This window comes from Oenanthe melanoleuca, chromosome 6, assembly GCF_029582105.1.
Source record: "Oenanthe melanoleuca isolate GR-GAL-2019-014 chromosome 6, OMel1.0, whole genome shotgun sequence".
NCBI classification, from domain to species: Eukaryota; Metazoa; Chordata; class Aves; order Passeriformes; family Muscicapidae; genus Oenanthe; species Oenanthe melanoleuca.
Window position 1 is genome coordinate 11,700,279 of NC_079340.1, and position 21,096 is coordinate 11,721,374.

At 39.3% G+C, this 21,096-nt stretch overlaps 1 protein-coding gene across 8 annotated transcripts in view; it reads right to left on the bottom strand.

Annotated features, from left to right (window-relative positions):
* Nucleotides 1–21,096, bottom strand: part of ZMIZ1 (zinc finger MIZ-type containing 1) — a 335,675-nt gene that overhangs the window by 121,613 nt on the left and 192,966 nt on the right. For all 8 annotated transcript variants that reach the window (XM_056494322.1, XM_056494317.1, XM_056494320.1 and 5 more), the window contains 2 exons: nucleotides 17,286–17,399; nucleotides 3,577–3,682 (listed from right to left, as the gene is read on the bottom strand). In XM_056494322.1, the coding sequence (XP_056350297.1) occupies nucleotides 3,577–3,682; nucleotides 17,286–17,399 (220 nt within the window). The remainder of the gene's footprint in view (nucleotides 1–3,576; nucleotides 3,683–17,285; nucleotides 17,400–21,096) is intronic.

A 21,096-nucleotide genomic window follows, 5' to 3' on the forward strand; every position in this document is an offset into this window, starting at 1 on the left:
TTCCCTATAGGTGTCACAACAAGGCAAAGGAATGTGCAGGAAGGTCTGGGGAGCAGCTGTCACCAAAAGAGACACATATATTTTTAAAGGCTTTGTCATTTGTCTCCAGGGTGGGAAATGCTGTGTTTGACCTCCTGCTGAGGCAGCTCCCCTGTTGCAGCAGCATGGGCTAGAAGAATAGAAGGCAGCAGCTATTATTTCAGGTACAAACACCAGAAAGCAGAGACAAAAGGCACAGTCATTAAACCGTCATTTCTATTTAAAAACACACATGGCAACTTATTAATACTTTTCATGCTGCATGAACCTCCCCCCCTAGGCATTCTCCAAAACAACTTGTATTAGCTAATTGCTAGCTATCTCAATGACCAAGTAAAACAACCAAAAAGCACATCAAACACTGTCTGGGCAACACCAAACAAGCCTGGATGGGAGAAGCCAAGGAACTGGCAGCTCTTGGTCTGGTGCCCTGCCTTTCTTCCCCAGCTGAGGCTGTGCCATCTGAAAAGCTGCCCTGCCCAGCTGCAGCCTCCTGTCCCTCCCTGCTTGCCCCCTGTTTGCCTGGACTCTGATCTGCCATCTGCACTCCTTTCCAGCTCAGCAGGGAGCACCACCACAACAGCCTGAACCAGCTGGGATGAAACATCCTGGGGCCATTTCCAAGAACCAAGGGGTGGTTCTCCCATAGAGCTGAGCCAATTTGGCACTGGCTGCTCTGCCCTCCAGCCTCAGGCTCCAGCCCACTTCCATCAGGGCTGAGTGAGATCCAGGCACTGCCATGGGGACCCTGACTCTCCTGGAGCTCTGCAGAGACACAGCTCAGGGAGCAGTCAAACAGCAAAAAAGCCACACAGCAAAAGCTCTTCTGCCAGAGAGATCCCTGAACAAGCTGAGGGTGGGAACTGCTGGAGAACAGGAGCAGGACTGGAGGGGTCCCTGCTCCCCACAGCAGAGCTGCAAAGCCTGCCAGCCACCACTGCCAGGCCACCCCAGGCTCCCTGCAGACATCAGTCACCAAGCCTTGTCCCAAGATGTGAGGAGGCACTAAGGTGGATGGCCTTTGAAAGGATTTGGTGCAATTATTTTCCCCAATGTTCACCTACACAACTATGTTTTAATTAGAAAATCTTTATTTCTCTTAGCATTTAGAGAACGTCAGACACTAAACAACGTGGATTAAAAATGTTTCCAGAGTGATCCCACTGGCAGCATTAAATTCATACTTGGAGGAATGAATGCAAACCATTGTAAATTCCCCTTAAGCCTGGAAGAAGGGAAAAACAAATTCTTATTCATTAAAATTAATGCCATTTGATATCTACATCAGGGGATTTCTGCAGGAATGTGACTGGAAGAAGTGTTGAAGGTGTCTTTCATTAGATGCAAACAAAAACAGAAGGAGTTTCTCAAAACAACCTGTAAGCATCCCTGACAACAATTTAAGCAAATCACAAAAGACAGCTTTCAATGATGCACACTCTCTACAAGAAAAGCAAAGGACAATCTCAACATTTTTACAAAAACTGAATGAAGGAGCAGAACCACTGCTGTATTCAAAATCAGCAAATGTTAATGCACTCTGATGTGGAAAATAACCCTTTAAACAGAGTCTGTATGTTCTGAAATGACCTCACTTTTGTAACCCCAGTCTGTCAGTCTTTCAAACTGCCTATTCAATGATGCAGCTCTCAGAGCTCATATGTGAATGTGACATCCTTAGAGCAGGGGCTATATGTGACATTTCACAAAATATTTTGGGTATACCCCAAAATATGAGTATGTAACACAGATAGTAAGAGCACAAAAAGAACAGTGTAGATGGGCATGATGAAACACCAGGGAGACCTGGTGAAACAGCTGTACACATAGTAATACTAAAGGAGTTGTGAAATCAAATATACCAGATCATTGAAAATAAATTACTTATATATACAACTGGGAAATAAGAAGCAAAGCAAAGGACTGAGAAGGGTTTTAGACTGTACTGAGAAAAAAGCACATGATTTACCAGCTTTCCCAGTATTCTACCAATTAAAAAGGGAAAGACTGAACTCTCTACTGAGTGCTAAGATTAAAAAAAACTCTCACATATGTTCCTCAAAAAAGTAATTACTGGTAGAAATCAAACACTGGCATTGGGCTTCTCTAGACCATGATGACTGACCAACAGTTTTCAAGACTACTCCCTCAGTGAGCCCTAAAGGAAAAGGACTGCAACATCTGATTCTCAGCCTCACCTCTAGCAACACACTGATAGAGAGACACATCAGGAAGAATTAGTAAGAGAGGGGAATAGCTGTATTTTAGAAGAAAATTTAATGCTGCCACAGTTGGAAAACCTCCCTTGATAAGTTTTCTCTTAAAAAATAAAACAAACAACCAAGAAGAGATGTGATAGCTAACTAATGGATAAACTTAATAGGAAGTCAGAAAAAAGAGACATTGTGCTTGGTCAACAGAACGTTTTATCCTCCACACAGTTTTCCTGGATGAAAATCAGACAGTTTATTCAACATTTAGTAAGATTAATGGTCCCTTCCCATACAAAGAAATAGAACAGTAAGTGAAGATGCTTTGATGTGAAAGCCACTTTTGCATGAGGAATTGCTTAGAACACTTAGAACAAAAAGTTGCCATGAGTAAAGAAGTTTGGGGCTGATAAAAACTGAAAAGGAACATGAAAAGAAATATTAACACCCAATCAGTTGGCTAAAAGTCACTATTTTGGAAGAAGGTAACCTTTTCAGATGTTCCAAAATGGGGACTGCATACCAGTTTAATACTGGGCAGAAAAGTTATCCAGTCTCAGTCTGGAATGGAACAATTATCTTCCTGTTTTCCAAGCCAGTGCACATTATGTTGACATTCATCAGCTAAGAAAAGGAGAACCAGAATTAAATGCTCCAGTTAAATCGAACATGTGAGAAGCAGGAAGACCCTTAAGTGCACTTTCTAAATCTCTAAAAGGAGCAATGGCAATACATCATGATCAAATATTGCTACTTGGTCAGAGATCTGTAACAGATTATTGCTGTAAAATACTGGAAAAATGGCTACTTCACATTACAGCAATAGAATTACTACCTACTTTTGGCCCAAAATTCTAATGCTAAGGACTATATGTACATGAAACCATGGTACTTGTTTGTACAGGCATATGAAGTCAAGGAGTACAATTTCTGCAATAGATAAACCAGGGAGTGCAGAATGGATGTGAAAGATTTAGAGGTTGACACATGACAGAAAATCAATGGTTTACCAAGACAGAGGGGTCTGAGCATGTTCATTCCCACCATGAAATTACTAAACATCTGTGCTTCTGGAAGCAGCATTTCATCCATGAGATCAAACAGGGCAACAAACAGCACTAGCTGGGGAAAATATAAATTTCCAAAGTCACGTATCCTCAGAAGAGCATGCTATTGAAATGCTAAAAGCAACAGAACTATAAGCACCAAATATGTGTTTGCTTTTGGTTTTGTGTTTTTACAGAATGCAAGACAGTCAAAGGTAGCATTTTTTACAGAATATGATCATCTGAGAATCAACAATACATCAAAAAAAGGCTTTTCCTACCAGCTGATTTTGGAGTGAATTTGTCCCTGTTGGCTGCACATACTGCCAGTAGCCTGTATCCAAGATCCAAGTCAAATCCTTGCTGAGCTGCCACTCGACTAACCACCTGCAGAGGGAAAGAGAGAAAGCTTTGTTTAGAAAGCACTTGTGTGAGACACCTGAATTTGCTGCAACAGCACAGTACATGGTATAAGGCAGTGCTCCCCAGAAGTTTCTAAAACAGCACAGTGAACACAGGAGTATTCTGGAGATCCAATTATTTGACCACCTGTCAGAAGAAAGGCGTGGTAGTTCCACGAAAATTGGAGAGACAAAAGCCAGAAGAAATAATGGAGGAGCAATGCATGTAAAGATTGTATAGAATACACCTTCCTGTATTTGAGATGTGAGGATGAGAGATGCTCAGTCTCCCTCTCTGTTGCACAGCTCCTGGCCCTCTCCCAAGGGCAGTGCCCGGTCCCTTAGGTTATAATGCCTGCTCCATGCTGCTGGGCAGGGCTGTCCTAGGCTGTGCTCAGTGTCACACTTGCTGAATTTCAACAATACTGTATTGGGAAGCACATTTGCTGCAGTTTTAGAATAAACAGGCCTGTGCAAGAAGCATTTGCCTAACATTAAATTAGGGAAAGACTGTTGTTGTTGTTGACTGATCTAGAAGAACTAGCAAAACCAGGCAAATTGAAGACTGGAGTTAGGGACAACAAGCAGTCATCTGTTTCTCCTAGCCAGCAACCCAGCTATCAGCCAAGAACATATCCTCTTTAAAATCTGCATAGTACAAACACAATACCACAGTCATTCTGCCAAACGATGCTGAAGTTATACACAGCACAGCTTTTCTATTGCCTTCCAGTGGCACATGATGACTTCAGGCTCAGAGGCACAGATAAAACAGATTATTCTTAACAGTGCCATTACTCCTTTGCATTAAAACAATGGTGAAGGAACTGCACAAGAAACAGAATGCCATTTCCTGAGGCAAAACAAAGTCCCTATCTTGAATAGCTTACAGTACACGAAAATAACCTTTTCCCACCCTTTCTTCATCTGAAAGCTTCTTTCTGAATAAATTACACTGCAATTATCTGTGTCCAGGACTGCAAAAAGCAACAGTATAGAACAGAGTGAAGAACTAACATATGTGATAACTTACAAACACTATTCTGTACTTTTTCCAATATATCCACTTTTCCTAATTAACAATTAAGAATCAAATTTACTTCTTAAAAAAGAATTAACATGAATGAAGTTTCCAGGTAGATTTTTTGCTCTGTTGCTCCTATTAATTTAAAAATGAGGCATTCATAAGGCTTAATCAGTGGCTGTGTTCCCTCCCAAAGTTTACTCCTCCCAACCTCAAAACTGAGAAGACAGCTTCAGGGAAAAGAAATGAAAATTGGGGATAAGCAGTGCAATAATGCACACCTATTGTTTTATCACATTCATTTACAATTACAATTTTCAGACAGAAAAGTAAAAAGGAATAAAATAAAAGAAATAATGCAATTATTTTAGATAAACAAAAAAACATTTCCAACTTGGTAGATCAGCCTTTAATGCTTTACACTTAGAAGTCCAGCTGTATCTTGCCTAAGACTCTGGGTCCAATCTTACAAAAATAAGAAAAAAAAAATAAACTACAACTACTACTACTACTACTAAATAAAAACCCACTCACAAAACCATTCAAAAACAGAAAAACAAGAGCAGAATATGATATGCCATGTTTCATGGTAAATTAGCATTAGGAGTGAAGACTGGTGGGCTGCCATGAGATCTGGAAAACACTTACATACTTGAAAATTTGTTTCCTTTTTCTACTTCCAGTATCACTGTACTTCAGCCACCCAAAAGTAGATATTGGAGGGGGATGAGAAGAGACAAAAAGTTCTTCTAAGAAATCCAAAATAACTCCTTGCTAAAGGCTCCTGAGGACAATGTCTCATGAATGTGCAAACATTATTAAACTCCTATTCCACCATCACAGAGGAACACATTTGAGAGTGCCAATCTGGTCTGTAAAACAATGCAGAAAGGGCCCTCCTATTTTCTGTTTTGCAAAACCATATAATCATTAAAGCATTTATTTTGAAACTGGATAGGAATGAAGGCAGAAACACCTGTTCTTCAGTGGGCACACAGTAACTCAGGAAATGCATTGGCTGCTTATACACTAGATTCACTTTAAAACATGAAACTACCTATCCTGAGACTCTCCTAGCAAGAGACCAAATCACTACTCTCAACTGACATCTTGCTAATTATGGAAAAATTCTACAAAGTAACTCAGGAAACAGAGAGAACTGTAAAACCCACAAAAGCCAAGTTCTGCTTGCACTGTCTTCACTGAGTGCACTGCAAAGCCTTGGCCAGTGCAGTCCTAACCACAGGCTGATGCCTAACTTTTTGTACTCCCACATCACATCAGCTTCCTTTTTTAATCTCCCCTGCCAGAGAGCAGTGCCATGAAGCTCAGGGGGAGGAAAGCAGAGCTTTCCAGCCCAAAGCTGACCCCACACACCCTGATGGGCACAGCACAGCCTGGCAGCACCCACCTGGCAGGCAGCAGCTGAGGCTGTGCCCCAGCAAGCACCACAAAGGGCTGAGCATGAGAAGGCAGAATCTGAACTTGACAGGGTGCAGAAGTCAGACAGTCAAACTATTACTTACTTCTTCATGCAAAGTGTGAGGGAAAACAAACTGGAAATTTGTTTTAGAAAAAAAAAAATCTAACTTTGAATTAAAGTGCTTCCACTGACAAACTGCACAAGAAGTCCCTTTTTCCTCTCAAAAGACCAACAAAACCCACAGAAACTTAACAGAAAGCAGATATTTCTAATAAAATTTCTGTTTTGCCAAGAGTAATTTTCCACCTACAGTTTTCTTGTATGCACTCCTTTAAAATGCAGAAAGAGGGTCTATTAAACAAACTGGTGGAGTTGTGCTCAAGGGGGCCTTCTCTGGTCCCTTCTGCTCAACTTGGTCAACATGAATAGGGCAGTGCACATCTATTTCCTTTACAAGGAATGGTTAGGTCAACTATGAGAAGTGCTTACAGCATTGCAGAAAGAACTCATAGTTGAACACATGGTGCCAGCTGCACGTTGTTTGAAGTTTTTAACAAGGCTTACAAGCATTGTCTGTATTTAATGTTTTCCTTTCACCTGTGACAGGTTAAAGACTTACATTTATTTCAAAATTAAGGTCAATGGAACAGATCATCCCCCTCCCAAAACCCTGTTTCAGGCTGTCTACAATTCAAGTCAGACATTGCTCACTTGGTACTTGTCAAACTTTCCTCTGTATGCAAGGGACCCCCTGGCTCTTTAAATAGACACTGAGAATTCTCAGAAACAAGATGACAAATACATCATAGGAACATGATCCACAAACCACAAAGAAATAGCTACAAGACATTTGGTAAGTTTAATATATTCAGGTCAGCAGACCCTGATGAAATTTACCTTTGAGTGTCTCAAAGGAACTTACCTGGACAAACAGTGCAACTGCTAATATTATCTTCAGAAATTCATTCAAGACAGAGAGCTTGGAGATATACCAAAACTGGTTTTAAGACTGTGAAAGCTGACTGTCAGAAAGTACAGATATCCAGATAGACAGCAAAAAACAAAGTATTAAAGAAATATAAGGTGAGCAATACAGAACATCATCATGAATGCATCAGCACCACACAATTCCCTTCTTTGACAAGTTACCATATCCTAACTCCAACACATTTTTTGACATTGCCTTATGTAACCTATTGTAACAAAGGAATAGAGCCCAGATGACAGAAGTATAAATTTTACTCACATTGTTAATTACTAGTTCTTTGTCAAATTAAAACTTGAGCTTGTTACAGGTAATTTCTATGTATTTAGTCCTGACTTGGACAATGACAGAGTTAGCTGCAAAACCTCTAGGTGGTTTTGCAGGCAAAAGAATCTGCAAACACTTAACAGGACAGGTAAGAGTTTAAAATTATCATTATAACCTGGAAAAATGTTGCAAAAATGAGACTGAAGAAATGAAATGCTACAGATTGGAAAGAAAAATAAAATGCCTAAATAGAAAATTAGGAACAGACATTCACCTTTTCAGTGTATATGTGACTCACTGGGAAAATGTTTGAGGTATTAAAAATCATCAGGCACTGACCTACCTATCATTCTCTGGATTTTGGAGGGTAAGGGCATTTACAGTAGACCAGACTGTATCTGTATCAAATTCTGGCTTGGAGAAAAAGAGTAGACAGCATGGTCCCTTAGGTCTGTCCCAAGCCAAACCTCAGTGATTCCAGACACCTGCTGCCAACTGGAACCATCCAGCTCAGTCTTGAACCCTGTCCCAGGAATTCTACCACTTTTGAAACCTCCCGTCATTTCAGTCTTATTCAGGTGGGGATCAGATGGAATCAAGGCAACAATTTCAACACTCCTTTAAATATTATGGCTAAGTGATTATGATACCATTTGCAAACTCTTTCTCTAACTACAAATTCAAACCCAGCATAACAGCAAAAATTCAGACAGATGTAGATGGCACCACATGTTCATCCATGACTTCATTCTGCAATGCTGTAAGAACTTATCTTACTTAACCTAACCATACATAACATAGCATTCCATTGAAAAGTACTGCAATTTAAAAAAAAGCCAAACAGACATAGTTGCCAGTCCCACAACTACAAATTGAGATCATCATCCTTTATCATGGGTGAGAGAGGTGCTTGGCCAGCTCAAGGTTTAACACCTAACAGTTCTCTATGTTATTTTACAGTAACATTCCAGACAGTGAGACCTTATAAAAGCTAGTCTATTCCCTACACACACTTGCAACACCTAGCTTTTATTTAAATTTAGATATGGCACTAACAGCTATTTTAAGCTGTCTGTAAAGGAACATATACCCTATCTGCAAACAAACATTATTATAACATCAACTGCCAGTACGAAAATCTCATCACTCCAAACCTCCGAAATCTTTAATCTGAATAATTCAGATAAACAGCTTTCAAAAACGAGACATTGCATTCACTGTCTGTGACTCAGCTCTGCAGAGTTCCAGATGTCTGAACTCTCAGGGTCATTGACAGTGAGGAGAAAATGATGAGAGTGAGATTTTAATTACATTAAAAGCAGGCAAATATGGCTACCAGCATCTTTTCTCTGCTGAATTTACCTGCAATACTTCCCCCTCACCTCCTTTCTCCTTTTGCAAGGCTAAGGAGCTGCTCCACAAAGCTTCACTCCTGCCCTGCCTGTCATCACCCCACGAAGCACTGGAACAATGCAGCTCTCAACCTAACAGCCCTGTTAATCAAGAGAGCTACATGACTGCTTATTTCTAAACTCCCTTCCCATTATGTTGCACTTTCAATGAAACTCTTAACTAGCAGCAGTCAAGAGCACTCCCCCCTGCTGGCATCAGAATGAATTTTACCAATTCAATTTGCTGGTTGCTCAAAACTAAAAATGCCAGCTGATTGCTAGTTCAGACGGCTCCGTGTTCAGCCACTTGTGCATACTTGAAATTATCTGAATGCAGTTTGAAGACTACAGCAGAAATTTTGTAATTAGAATTCTGCAATGTAGATGGTAATTTTTCCCCCTCAGTAACACACAAAGATCAGATAAACAGGAAGCAAATTGAGGAATTTTCCAACATGAATAGTGATCTACCTCAAACAGAGAGGGATAAAAAAAAAAAAAGGTAAGAAAAGGAAGAAGAAATCTGTGATCTGAAGTCCTGATCTGATGAGACTCTTACACTCCAGTTTTAGAAGGGCTGCCTCAACAACAGAGACAATCAATGCAAGTCAGGAAAGTTATATATATCATTAAGTAGCTTCTTGCCTTTCATGCTTGAAAACATACATTAAGCAGGTTCTGCAAATGTAAGACTTTACAGAATCTTTATATTCAAATGAGAGTTTTCTTAAAAGTTATTTCCCACTCTGTAAGGCGGATAAGGGCCATATTTTCAAAGTAAAACAAGCCAGTATGTCTGCCATGCCCTCCTTGATGCTTCCTGCAAAGGCAACGTGAATCATGCAGAAGGGTGTCTCCTCCTTTACATCCTCTTCCTCTCTGCTTGTCTCTAACTACCACAAACATCGAAGAAAAGGTCACTACACTCAACCCTCTCCACTGAAAATTGTCCCAGAGGAAAAGAGGCAGGGATTGAGCTGTAATTAAGCCAGCTGGTCACTACAACACTGCTGCCACCTGAGTCCTGGCGCACTCGGAACAGCGATTTGCATCAAACATACACCGGTCATAGGAAGGAAGTGACAAGGGAATTCCAAAGCACTTCACTTTGGAGAGCAGCAGATCTGGGAGCGTTTTAAGCAAGCCATAAAGGGACCAAGTTTCGACAGAAAGGGCTCTGGGAAGGAGGAGCAGCGCACGGCGCTTTGCGGTGCTGGGAGCGCTCGGAAGCGGAGCGGAGCTCTGGAGCTGCACCCTGGCAGCACAGCACACACACACCCGAGTGCTCTGCAAACACAGAATGTGTGTGTAACACACCTGCCGAGCATCATGGAGCTCTGGAGCTGCACCTGGCAGCACAGCACACACACACCTTGTGTTTGCAGAGCACTCAGGTGTGTGTGTAACACACCTGCCGAGCATCATGGAGCTCTGGAGCTGCACCCTGGCAGCACAGCACACACACACCGAGCGCTCTGCAAACACAAAATGTGTGTAACACACCTGCCGAGCATGATGGAGCTCTGGAGCTGCAAACACAAAATGTGTGTGTAACACACCTGCCGAGCATGATGGAGCTCTGGAGCTGCACCTGGCAGCACAGCACACACACACCTTGTGTTTGCAGAGCACTCAGGTGTGTGTGTAACACACCTGCCGAGCATCATGGAGCTCTGGAGCTGCAAACACAAAATGTGTGTGTAACACACCTGCTGAGCATGATGGAGCTCTGGAGCTGCAAACACAAAATGTGTGTGTAACACACCTGCCGAGCATCATGGAGCTCTGGAGCTGCAAACACAAAATGTGTGTGTAACACACCTGCCGAGCATGATGGAGCTCTGGAGCTGCAAACACAAAATGTGTGTGTAACACACCTGCTTAGCATGATGGAGCTCTGGAGCTGCAAACACAAAATGTGTGTGTAACACACCTGCCGAGCATGATGGAGCTCTGGAGCTGCAAACACAAAATGTGTGTGTAACACACCTGCTGAGCATGATGGAGCTCTGGAGCTGCAAACACAAAATGTGTGTGTAACACACCTGCCGAGCATGATGGAGCTCTGGAGCTCTGCAAACACAAAATGTGTGTGTAACACACCTGCCGAGCATGATGGAGCTCTGGAGCTGCAAACACAAAATGTGTGTGTAACACACCTGCCGAGCACGATGGCAGCACAGCTTCTTCCACCTGAACTTTCTGCTCTGGAAGTCTTGGATACAAGGAGTGAATGTAACATTTCTAGGGCTCTCAGGGGCAGCTGCAACCTGCCATTTTCTGTGTATAGATATGCTGAATCAACTCTTCCATCTAATTAATCACACTCAAATCCTAATCTGATTAGAAATCTGATTTTTTGGAATGTCACAGGTTGATTTCTGATCATGTACTTTTCTGAATTAAGCAGAATGAATCCAGGCAAGCATGAAGTCAATGCAGCAGCACCTGCATTGCAGTCTGAGGCATCCTGTTATGGAAACTTCACATTATTCAGATATGTCATTCTTGTATTTTTTCTTTTTTAACATGTATGTCTTTTTGAACCAATTATGCTCTTCATAACGTATCAGACAAGCTAAAATATATTATCCTGTATTATGACACTGGGAGCAATTAGGACTTTTTTTTCTCCTTAAAATGATCTAAAATCATCTGAACCATCTCAATTCCAGGATTTTCTGAAGAGAAATGCAATTCAAAAGATTACTTTGCTATTGTATCAGTATCATTAAAACATGAACTTTTAGCAGATACTTGCATCAGTTTCTCACTGATGCTTATTTTTTCAGCAACTCTCATCAGCAGTGCAGATATGTTAGTAAGAAGTACAAGAGAACAAAAAAAAAAAAATTAATAACCTTTAGATGAAGTTCAGCTAGGACTACAGGTTTTTGTTCTGTTTGTCTGCTTGTTTTAATTTAAAGAGAAATATTTCTTTCACAAACATGGGTAGGTTTCCCACATCTGATGACTGAGGTGGACCCAGTATTTGGAGAGGAAAGTCTAGAATGTTAGGATTTGGAGGGAAGGCATTTAAAATTTAAATTTAAACTATTTCAATGACTATTTCAGCATAGCTTTTTGTGGACGATCTGGAGTAGGAAGTCTTTTCAATTCAGAATGCAAAGAGAGACTCAGATCCCAGCCACAGTGGTTAGAGACAACAGTTTTCACTACAGAAGCTCTCTTACATTCAGTGATTTGACCAGCAGTTCAGGTAAGCACAGCTCACTCACCTAAATTCTTCCTACTGTCCAAAACCATTGTAGTGATGGATTTTAATTTTCTTCATTAAAGGCCCTAGGTACAGCTACAGAGTAACTGCACACAGCTCTGCTTCTCTCACTTTTTTATTTCTTGATCAGACACACTGAAGAGCCCTAAAGAATGACAAACTTGGTGCCTTGTAAAGCTGAAGCACAGCAAGAGAACAAGGCAGTGCCCTTATGGTCCTTTATGGCTGCAGACAAGTCTGTAAATCTGTCCATTTTGTCTCAGCTGTCTCCTCATTTCCATTTGTGCCTCAGCACCAACACAAGCATTATCCAAAGCCTTCAATAGGATCATTTACATGTTAAACTGCCTGGCAAGAGCAGACCTGTGGGATGAGACTACACTGGACCTGAGAAGAGGCAGAAATGAATGAAATAACCTGGGCCAAATACTGACTGAAAGTAATTTCTACTTTGAAGCATTCTTTCCTGAACAGCTTTTGACCAATATTTTGTTTTTTTCTCCCATACTCAGAGATATAATGCTCTACATTACCATTAAACATGACTTTTAGTATCCACATGGATTGGGAAATGGTTAGGAGAAAAGTTAACCTGTGAGTGACTCATGTACTTTGATTTCATTGCTTGTACTAGGTGTTTGATTTGGCCAAACCAGGGTTATTTTTTAAAAATGCTGTGTAGTATCTGAAGCTGTTCATTTCAGAAGACTGTAAGGTAATGCCGTATACGGTACATTTTTAGAGAATTATATTCTTAAATTTATCAAGACTATCAGCTTTGTCATAATATAATCTAGTGCTAGAGTAAGAAATTTTTCAATCCTAATAAAAATACAGCTATGTCTGGTTTGTGGAAAGTGGAGGCTGTTTTCATCAGCTCCCCATAACACTATGGAAGAAGTAGTATTATATACAAAAGAAAACCATATCCATTGCCATTTCAATAATTTATAGAATCAATTATTTCAATTATAATTCAGTTTCTGGCTTAGAGGCTGTCTATTTGATTTGAAAATAACTACTGCTGAAAAGTAACACCTAGCTTTTCTTGGCAAGTTAGAAGAAATTTTATTGTCTCTGAGAGAGATCATAATTTGCTTGCACGAGTTTTGTAAAAGATGTTTGAGGGAACCTTTCCACAGACTGTAGCTTGCAAGAAATAAAACAGAATTAAAGCTTACCCCTTTATTCCTGACTTATTATTTATCAGTTGAAATGAGTATTCTTCATAAATTTTTATTACGCACTTATTTTTTTTTCTGTAATGGGTAAGCACAAAAAGTTAAGCTCTAGAATTAGTGTCTGTCAGAACTGTTTGAACATAACATTGTGATGCACATGCATCACATTTTGGTCAGAAGAGGCACAGCTTTTGGGGCTCAGTTAATGAAAAAATATTTTCTACTTATAGCACAAACCATTGGTTTGCCCATGTATCCTTTTCTCTTCAACTGTTTGCACTACACAGAAATACCCCAATTTTATTCGTAGGCCTTGACTGCATTAGTCTAATTTCTTTATCACAAAAGGAAATGATTTAAACTCTGAGTAATCATTTAAAGTATCCTTACTTAACAAATGCAAAGTATTTGACTACTGAAATGAAGTTTACATACCTTATTAGGTACCTCTCTGGCAAAATTTAGCTGTTGTATCAAATCCTGAGCTTCTTCTTGAGATAAGAAACCATTCCTATTACGTTGCATACAATGTCACTGGGAGCCCACAGCAGCAAATGTAACTCCAGGGTTATAAAGTACTGCTGATATGGAAAAATTGTCTACTCCAAATAGCCAGTATGTGTACTGTCCACAGGTTATTATAAAAAAAAGAAAAAAATCACCAAGGAAAGAGAAACACCAGACACGTGTTGTTGTTCAACAACTGCTGTCTAGCAAACTCATGAAATTTTCAAGCCACAAAGATTTCTCTAAGTGCTGGTATTACAGTCTAAGAAAACCCTTTACAACAGCCTATTCTATATATTATTCTATATACATATTCTATATATTATTATCAAAACCAGTAATTCCATAAGTGAAGCTGGAAGCTCTTCTGCTATAGGCAGAATATTTCTGAGATCATTCTTCTTCATCCATTCTAAGATGGGCAGAAGGAATAAAAACATTCAGGTGGTTATAAAGTTACAAGACATTACTGACAGTCCCAACACAAAGATGGTGTGTCAGGTAAACAGAACTACTTCTGAGAACCACTTCTTAGATTAAAGCCTTATTTCAAGACTGTGAGCCTATTTGTCCTTTATTACTAGATTAAATCTAATAGTTTAATTTTTGCAAAGAACTATACTACATAAGACTTAAATGATGCAAAGAATGTTACACCTATTCTATGCTACACCTATGTAATGCCCATCTGTGATAATCTATTAAGCTTGCTATTCATGCCCCAGCATTACATCTGTCATTACATCTGATGCATTTCAACTTTGTATCAATGAATGGTTTGCACATTCCTGGGAGAGCCTGCCCTTCTGCATTCATGACATCCTAATAAATTTCAATTTGGATTAGTATATATCGTGTTACCACTCCTAGGACATGATCATTTCATATCCCTTGATGGTTCCAGAGCAGTTTAGCATATCACTTTTTCCCTGGTCTGAGAGTTAACAGAACAGAACGACATAAAAAAAAAAAAAAAAAAAAAAATCATTCTCAATACTATAGAGGGGAAGCTTTATGAGCAAGTGAGCATTTTTAGTATTTGCAGAATTTCCAAATTAAATGCCTTAAAGAACCACACAACTCAAACGTTGTAATGATGGTAGAGATTACTTGCTTTAAAAAGAATATCCAAAAATATGGAGATTTTATGGGAATTTGATTTTGAAGGTCATTTAAAGGCTGGCAAAATAAAACAGCAATCCTGTTTCAGTGGTTGAATAGATTTTCATACTGATTTTTCATTTTTCTTTTACCATAATTCTCACAAAGAAGAACACTAGTAAACCTTGTCAGCACTAAGAAAAATAGGCTCCTGATAGTACAGAACATGCAGCTATGCAAACTGATGTTAAATTTTCTCATGATATTCCAGTATTTCAGCTATTTTTCACTTATTTGCAATGTTCTGAATACTTTTCTGAAAACAGACTGACTTTCTATCATGTTTGTTAAATAAAAGTAGATAAACCCATTTTCCTGTAAGGAAATCCACATTTGCTAAATTATGAATCAGAACACATTAATTAGAAAGAAATTATGTATGAGCAAGTTCAAATAGAAAAAAAAAATTAGTAATTTTTTTTTTTTTTAAGAGACCTTGCCCAGTGTACTGCTAATGTATTAAGAAGATACAGGAAGTACAAACCTCTTGGGATACAAACCATGCTGTTAAATCTGTTTAATGGGAAGCAGGAAGAGGAAGAGGCATGTACACAATGAGAAATTAAAGAACATCTTTCTTAGAGGGATTTTAAAATTGAGAACAAGAAACATATTCATTGCAGTTTATAGGCATTCTGCAAATCCTGTGTATTTATCAAACATGGAACAAGCCACCTGGTTAAGCTCCTGTGTTATTTCCTTGTCAGGAATATAATGAGATCACAACATGTGATGAAGATGCTGCTGCCAGTCAGTCCTGCACTGCAGACAGTTCTCTTCCACAAGCTTGGAGAGGGGGAGCATGACACCCTATTCAGATTTCAGGGAGAAGTATAAAGCAAAGTAATACATGTGGCTGAAATATTAACAGTACTTAGATAGCAAGACTTTTTTTTTCTTTCATTCTTGTCAGAAGTAAAACAGTATTTTCATTTCAACACACTGAAAACCATGTATTGTGTTTTACCTCACCAGTTTTCATGGAACATTTCCTGCCCACTTTCTGTACACTTTGTCAGGAGAATGAATCACTGGCAGTCAGACCTTATTTTGACCCTCCACTTGGGCAGGGCTGAAGATCTGCTCATGTAGAAAGAAAAGATTTAAACTGCAAGGAAGCTGCAGGTCAGACTCACAATGTTCTAGCAGAGAAATACCGTGCACAGACTGTCCAATTATACTTGAGGTGAATGTTTCCTTCCCCAAAAATGCTAGCAAAGTTTTAAAAAAGATTAAATAAAATATAGTTATGGTCACATCGGACATCATGTGCATTTTCTCATAATTGATGCTACTGATAACTTTTACTTCCAACAGAATTGTTAAATGGTCTATCTTTGGAAGGAATGCTTTTAACTCCCTTTGTTTTATTTTTTCTTTGACTGGAAAAATTATATGCACCTCCTATTATAACTGGATTTATTCTAACTTTTTGACATACAAATCTGAGGGATGTTATACACTGGAGCACACTAAGATGGAGCCATTCCTTAACATTTGGATTTCTGGCACTAAATCTCAGTCTTAATGTCTGGTTTAGATACACCAGATTCACAGTGCAAGAAAATAATCCATTTCTGCCACACAACAAATAAAATGACAGTATCTTCATTAATGATTTCAGAATTTCTCTTTCTTTTTTGACTATTTAGATCAACTTGCTTGGGAAATTGCAGTGAGGCTTTTAACCCTCCTGCTCAGTCAGAATTTAATTTATTGAAAGTCTTGACTCCACATAACAGTTCTGGACCACTGCTGCTGGAAAATAAAATTTTCAAAACAAAAATTGCACAGACAAATATGTATATTAGTGCATTATAATGAAGTCACCTTAGGAACTACAGTGGTCTTAATAAAAAGTGAATGGAAAGAAAAGCATTGAAATCAATGGAACTGTTGGAATTAGGGTATCAGGATTAGACCTGCAGTCAATACATGTAACAAAGTAAGCTGAACAGGCATGTCAGAAACACTGCTGAGCTGGAAGCAAAGCATACATAGAATAAAAGACAAGCAGTCCTTCAGCCCTACCAAAAATGTCTAAGAAAAACAAATACCTGGAAAGTTCATTATTCTGTAAGAACATGACTGGCCTAGCAATTTCAAACCTGAAATAATTCTGTATGTGTATAACAAATAATCTAGCCTGGACATTTTTAAATAAACTTAGTTTAGTTAATCTAACTAAAAATGTTTAGCCCTCTTATGCTTTAACTTCTTTTTATTGCATTTTGCTTCCTGTTAAGCAAGGGAGTCAAATAAACAGGTCTGAGGACCTGGCTTTATGCATTTAAGGTAAAATGACAAAAATTCCCTTAAAATGCAGATTCTGAAGCTCAAGTTCCCTTGGCCACAGAGAGTGAACGCAGCATAAAACAGAACTGGAGCCCTGTCCCAGCAGGATGGACATACCGTCAAACAACCCATCAGGCTCTGCTCAAATGGCCTCTGGAAGGCTCTGGGGTCTCCACACCAGTCCAGGAGCTCTGTTGCTGCATTGTGGAAGTTTGCTGGGTTCTGTAAGTGCTGGAAAGGGAAGGCAAAGCAACATGGTAAATAACATACACAAGGGCTGACATATTCTTTTCTACATCACATTATTGCAAAGTCTGGCAACTAGGAATAGTATGTAATTCAAAAGCAAGACCTTAAATTGCACAGCAGAAAATCCTACTTCATTCTCATTAATACTTACACTGTTTTCTGACATGATTTTATTAGTTAGAGACAAGCTGTAGCTGAAATACCAGAGCTCCCAAACTCTTTCCTCCACACCACCACCTCTCCCACCTGCAACTCATAATGGATTCTGGCTGGAAATCCAAATTGTCTGAGCCCAAATTAAGGGAAATGCTAGTCTCAGGTTCAATGTCTTTGAAGTGTGCTTACACCCCACGGCTGGAACACGCCAGCACAGCACCTTCCAATAATCAAGATGTCAATCTTTGCTGCTGGCCAATGAGGCAAACGTGACAGACTCAGAAAGTTCCAGTGACAGGGAGGACACTCACTATACAGATCCTTTCTAGGAGCCTTGGTTTCTGTTGCTTGTAACATCACCATGAGCAATTAGGCTGATCAGCTTCAGGGCCATGACAAATGGAGGGTTATTTCTTAACTGAAAATGCTTTCACATGCATAGAAGGCATGCAGACACTTCAGTGTGGAACCCTAGCTCTCCTGAAGAGGGAGGCAGGATTTTGAGGGGAAAAAAAACTTGGTTTTGTTCTGAAATTTGCATGGGTAATGGATTTTTTTTTTGACTATCACATTAATTTCTGCCTTTTTCCTGCACAACCAGAAGTCCTGATTTTAGAGGCAGTTAGTAAATTTACCTAATACTATTGTTCACACTGTCATCCCTCACTGTCTACATTGCCAAAGTATTCCAGCATTTTAGCCAGAGAAGAGGGATAGCACAGGAAAGAAGGAATTCAATTTACATCAATAATATTACTACTAAATTCTCCAGTTCTGGTGATGGTAGATGCTTCAGTGAAAACTCCAGAAACAAGAAAAGAGAATATTTAGGAAATGTTGGGTTTTTTTAAAAAGCGGTTTTATAATTCTTGGAATTGCTGAGAAAAATATGAAAATGATATGAGTGTTTTATCCAGGAGGCACAAATCTCAGGGGCATAATTTTAAAAATATATCATTACTTTTAAATCAGTTGCATAATTTGGGGAAACGTGACTGCTCATTTCTAAGCATCTGGATGAACTATAATGTTCACAACCTATTTTTTCTCCCTTCATCCCCTCATGCCTGAGTAGCTGCATATTTTAACTTCATGACAAATGAAGGGAAAAAAAATTCCTCCCATGCCAGGTTTTCAGGAGTTCCCAGTCTGTGAGCTTCTGCATCACGTTCCATTAAATAATTCTTATTCAATGAATGCTCTTGGTCAAAGGCCTTGTTTTAACAAGAGATGACTGACATGCAGGGCACAGATTTTTAAAACAATAGCAGAATTTGAAAAAGCAGACAGGCATTGTGCATTGTGTTTCTACCTCTGCTCTATCAACATGGGTACTGCTCCCACTACCAACCAGTGAGAGCTTTACCTAGGCTGCATTTCAGAATTACATCTCTGGCTGATTGTATAATTATTGGTGGAGGAGTCAAATAAATGGGTATTCAGACTAAAGGCATGAATCCAAGTAAGTACATGTAAGAAGCCATTTTCTAAGGTTTCATGTGAATAAAAAATCCCATGAAGAGAGCCAGCAGTTTGGGTTATGAATCTTCCAAGTAAAAGGGAAAAGGATGCCTTTTTGAACTCTTCACTTAAACCTCCAGAGAAGTGACTGCCTGACACAAAATCTCTCAGTGAATACTGCTCCTTCCACAAGCCACTTTGATCTGCAGGAGAAACAGAAGTTGCTTCAAACCCCTCTACAACAGCATGTGTAAGCTCTGCTAATATCAAATACACTATTTCCAGAAGGCAAGAGAGGCACATGAGCTGGTGAACAAATGGCACCATACTGAATACCTACTGTACTGATAGGACTTAGGTCACAGATCTCTCAGAAGGGGAAAAAATAACTCAAACCAAAAACCCCTTCCACACAGAAACAACATAAGGAAAAATTCACTGAAAGCTATGCAATTCTGTATGTGAAAGAGTTTTAACTCTTCCCTCTTTGTGGGAAGGGAAATGAATTGAGATCCACTAAGCAAAAGCCCTAAGTAAGAGCTACATAATATTTATTCTCACCAGTACTACTGCTTGCCAGCTACACACATCTACTAAAGCTTACAATGAAATTTCCCCATTGAGAAACTGACACAATACCTGAATGAGAACAATTTTTACAGATACAGGCTAACAGATAAAAAGCAAGTCACACCCTTATCCATATGCTAAATTTAAGTCTAGCACTACATAAGGGGAATTTCTACTCACCATAACACCACTGAAAAGCAGTATTTTATTTTTTCCTAGAGTAAAGTTTCAACATATATTAAACTATCCCTTTTCTGTGGCAGAAAAGGCCCCTTCTACTTGCCTGTGCCAAAGGAGGGGTGACCTCAATTACTTGGTTTGTTCTGTAACCCTCCAGCAAGTTATTTCACTGCATGAGGACTGACTCCTGAAGGGCACTGTCAGAACCCACTTCAATACAGAGGGGATACTGAAATCCAGACTTCTTAAGTGCAACTGCCTGACTGAAACTTATTCAGAAACTTACTGGGCAAGATAAGCAATTATACCAATGTTACATCATAGACTAAATACCCAAACAAAGCACAGGAAAAAGTCAGAATACCAGTGGGTCCTACCTCAGTGGAGTGGATATGAGTAGTTTATGGGATAAGATAAAACCTGGTCCCAAGAGGACACTTCTTGCAATATCACAGTTCTGTCTGGGACATATTTCTCACAGCTTTCTGACTTTCTAAATAATTTTAAATTCAGGTTCTATTCCAGTTTTTCATTTTTGCATTACAAAGGCAAAGACTACTTTTGTGGAAAACAAACAGAAGATCCAGCATGAACCAAAGCATGAGGGCAGGTGCAACTCCTTCTCTCAGTAACATAAGAAAGCATTCCAAATGCCTACTGTGACAACTTGAACACTGTACATGAAGCAAAAAGTCCCAATGTCATTCCCATCCTCACAACAGAAAGCATGCCTGAGAAGAATATTACATCTACTATATTCATCAAACAGGAAATTAAAGAGATGTTCTCAGTTCTCGATCCAAGAACAGAAGTACAAAATAAAGATTATGCCAGATCCATCCATCAGCTTTGTTGTGAAGCATTTTCCATGCATGGCTCTATTCTCTTCAACTGAAATTATTGGCAGCATTTTGAAGAAGCAAGACATGTCTGAAGAGTCTTGTCTGAAACTGTGCTTCTTGTAAACATGGGGGAAAAAATCTACCTCATTATTAGCTGGTTTAGAAAATTGTGCCCATGAACCAGATCTGGTTACAACACATCTTGGTGTATCTTCAATGCTGCTAGTGAAGGGCCACCTAACAGCACCATGCTTGCAAGCAATCATGTTTTCAGCAAGTGGAGAGGATTTTCATGAATAAAATCTGAAGCAAAAATGAACAAAGCCAATGAACTGAATGAAGGAGTTATTTACCAGATTGCTTTCATTATCATTTGTGTTTCAGAAGACTATTAGCAAAACATGACAATTTCTACAGTGGAAAAAATTTAGAAAATTATCAATTTAATCATTTGTAACACCTCAAATCTA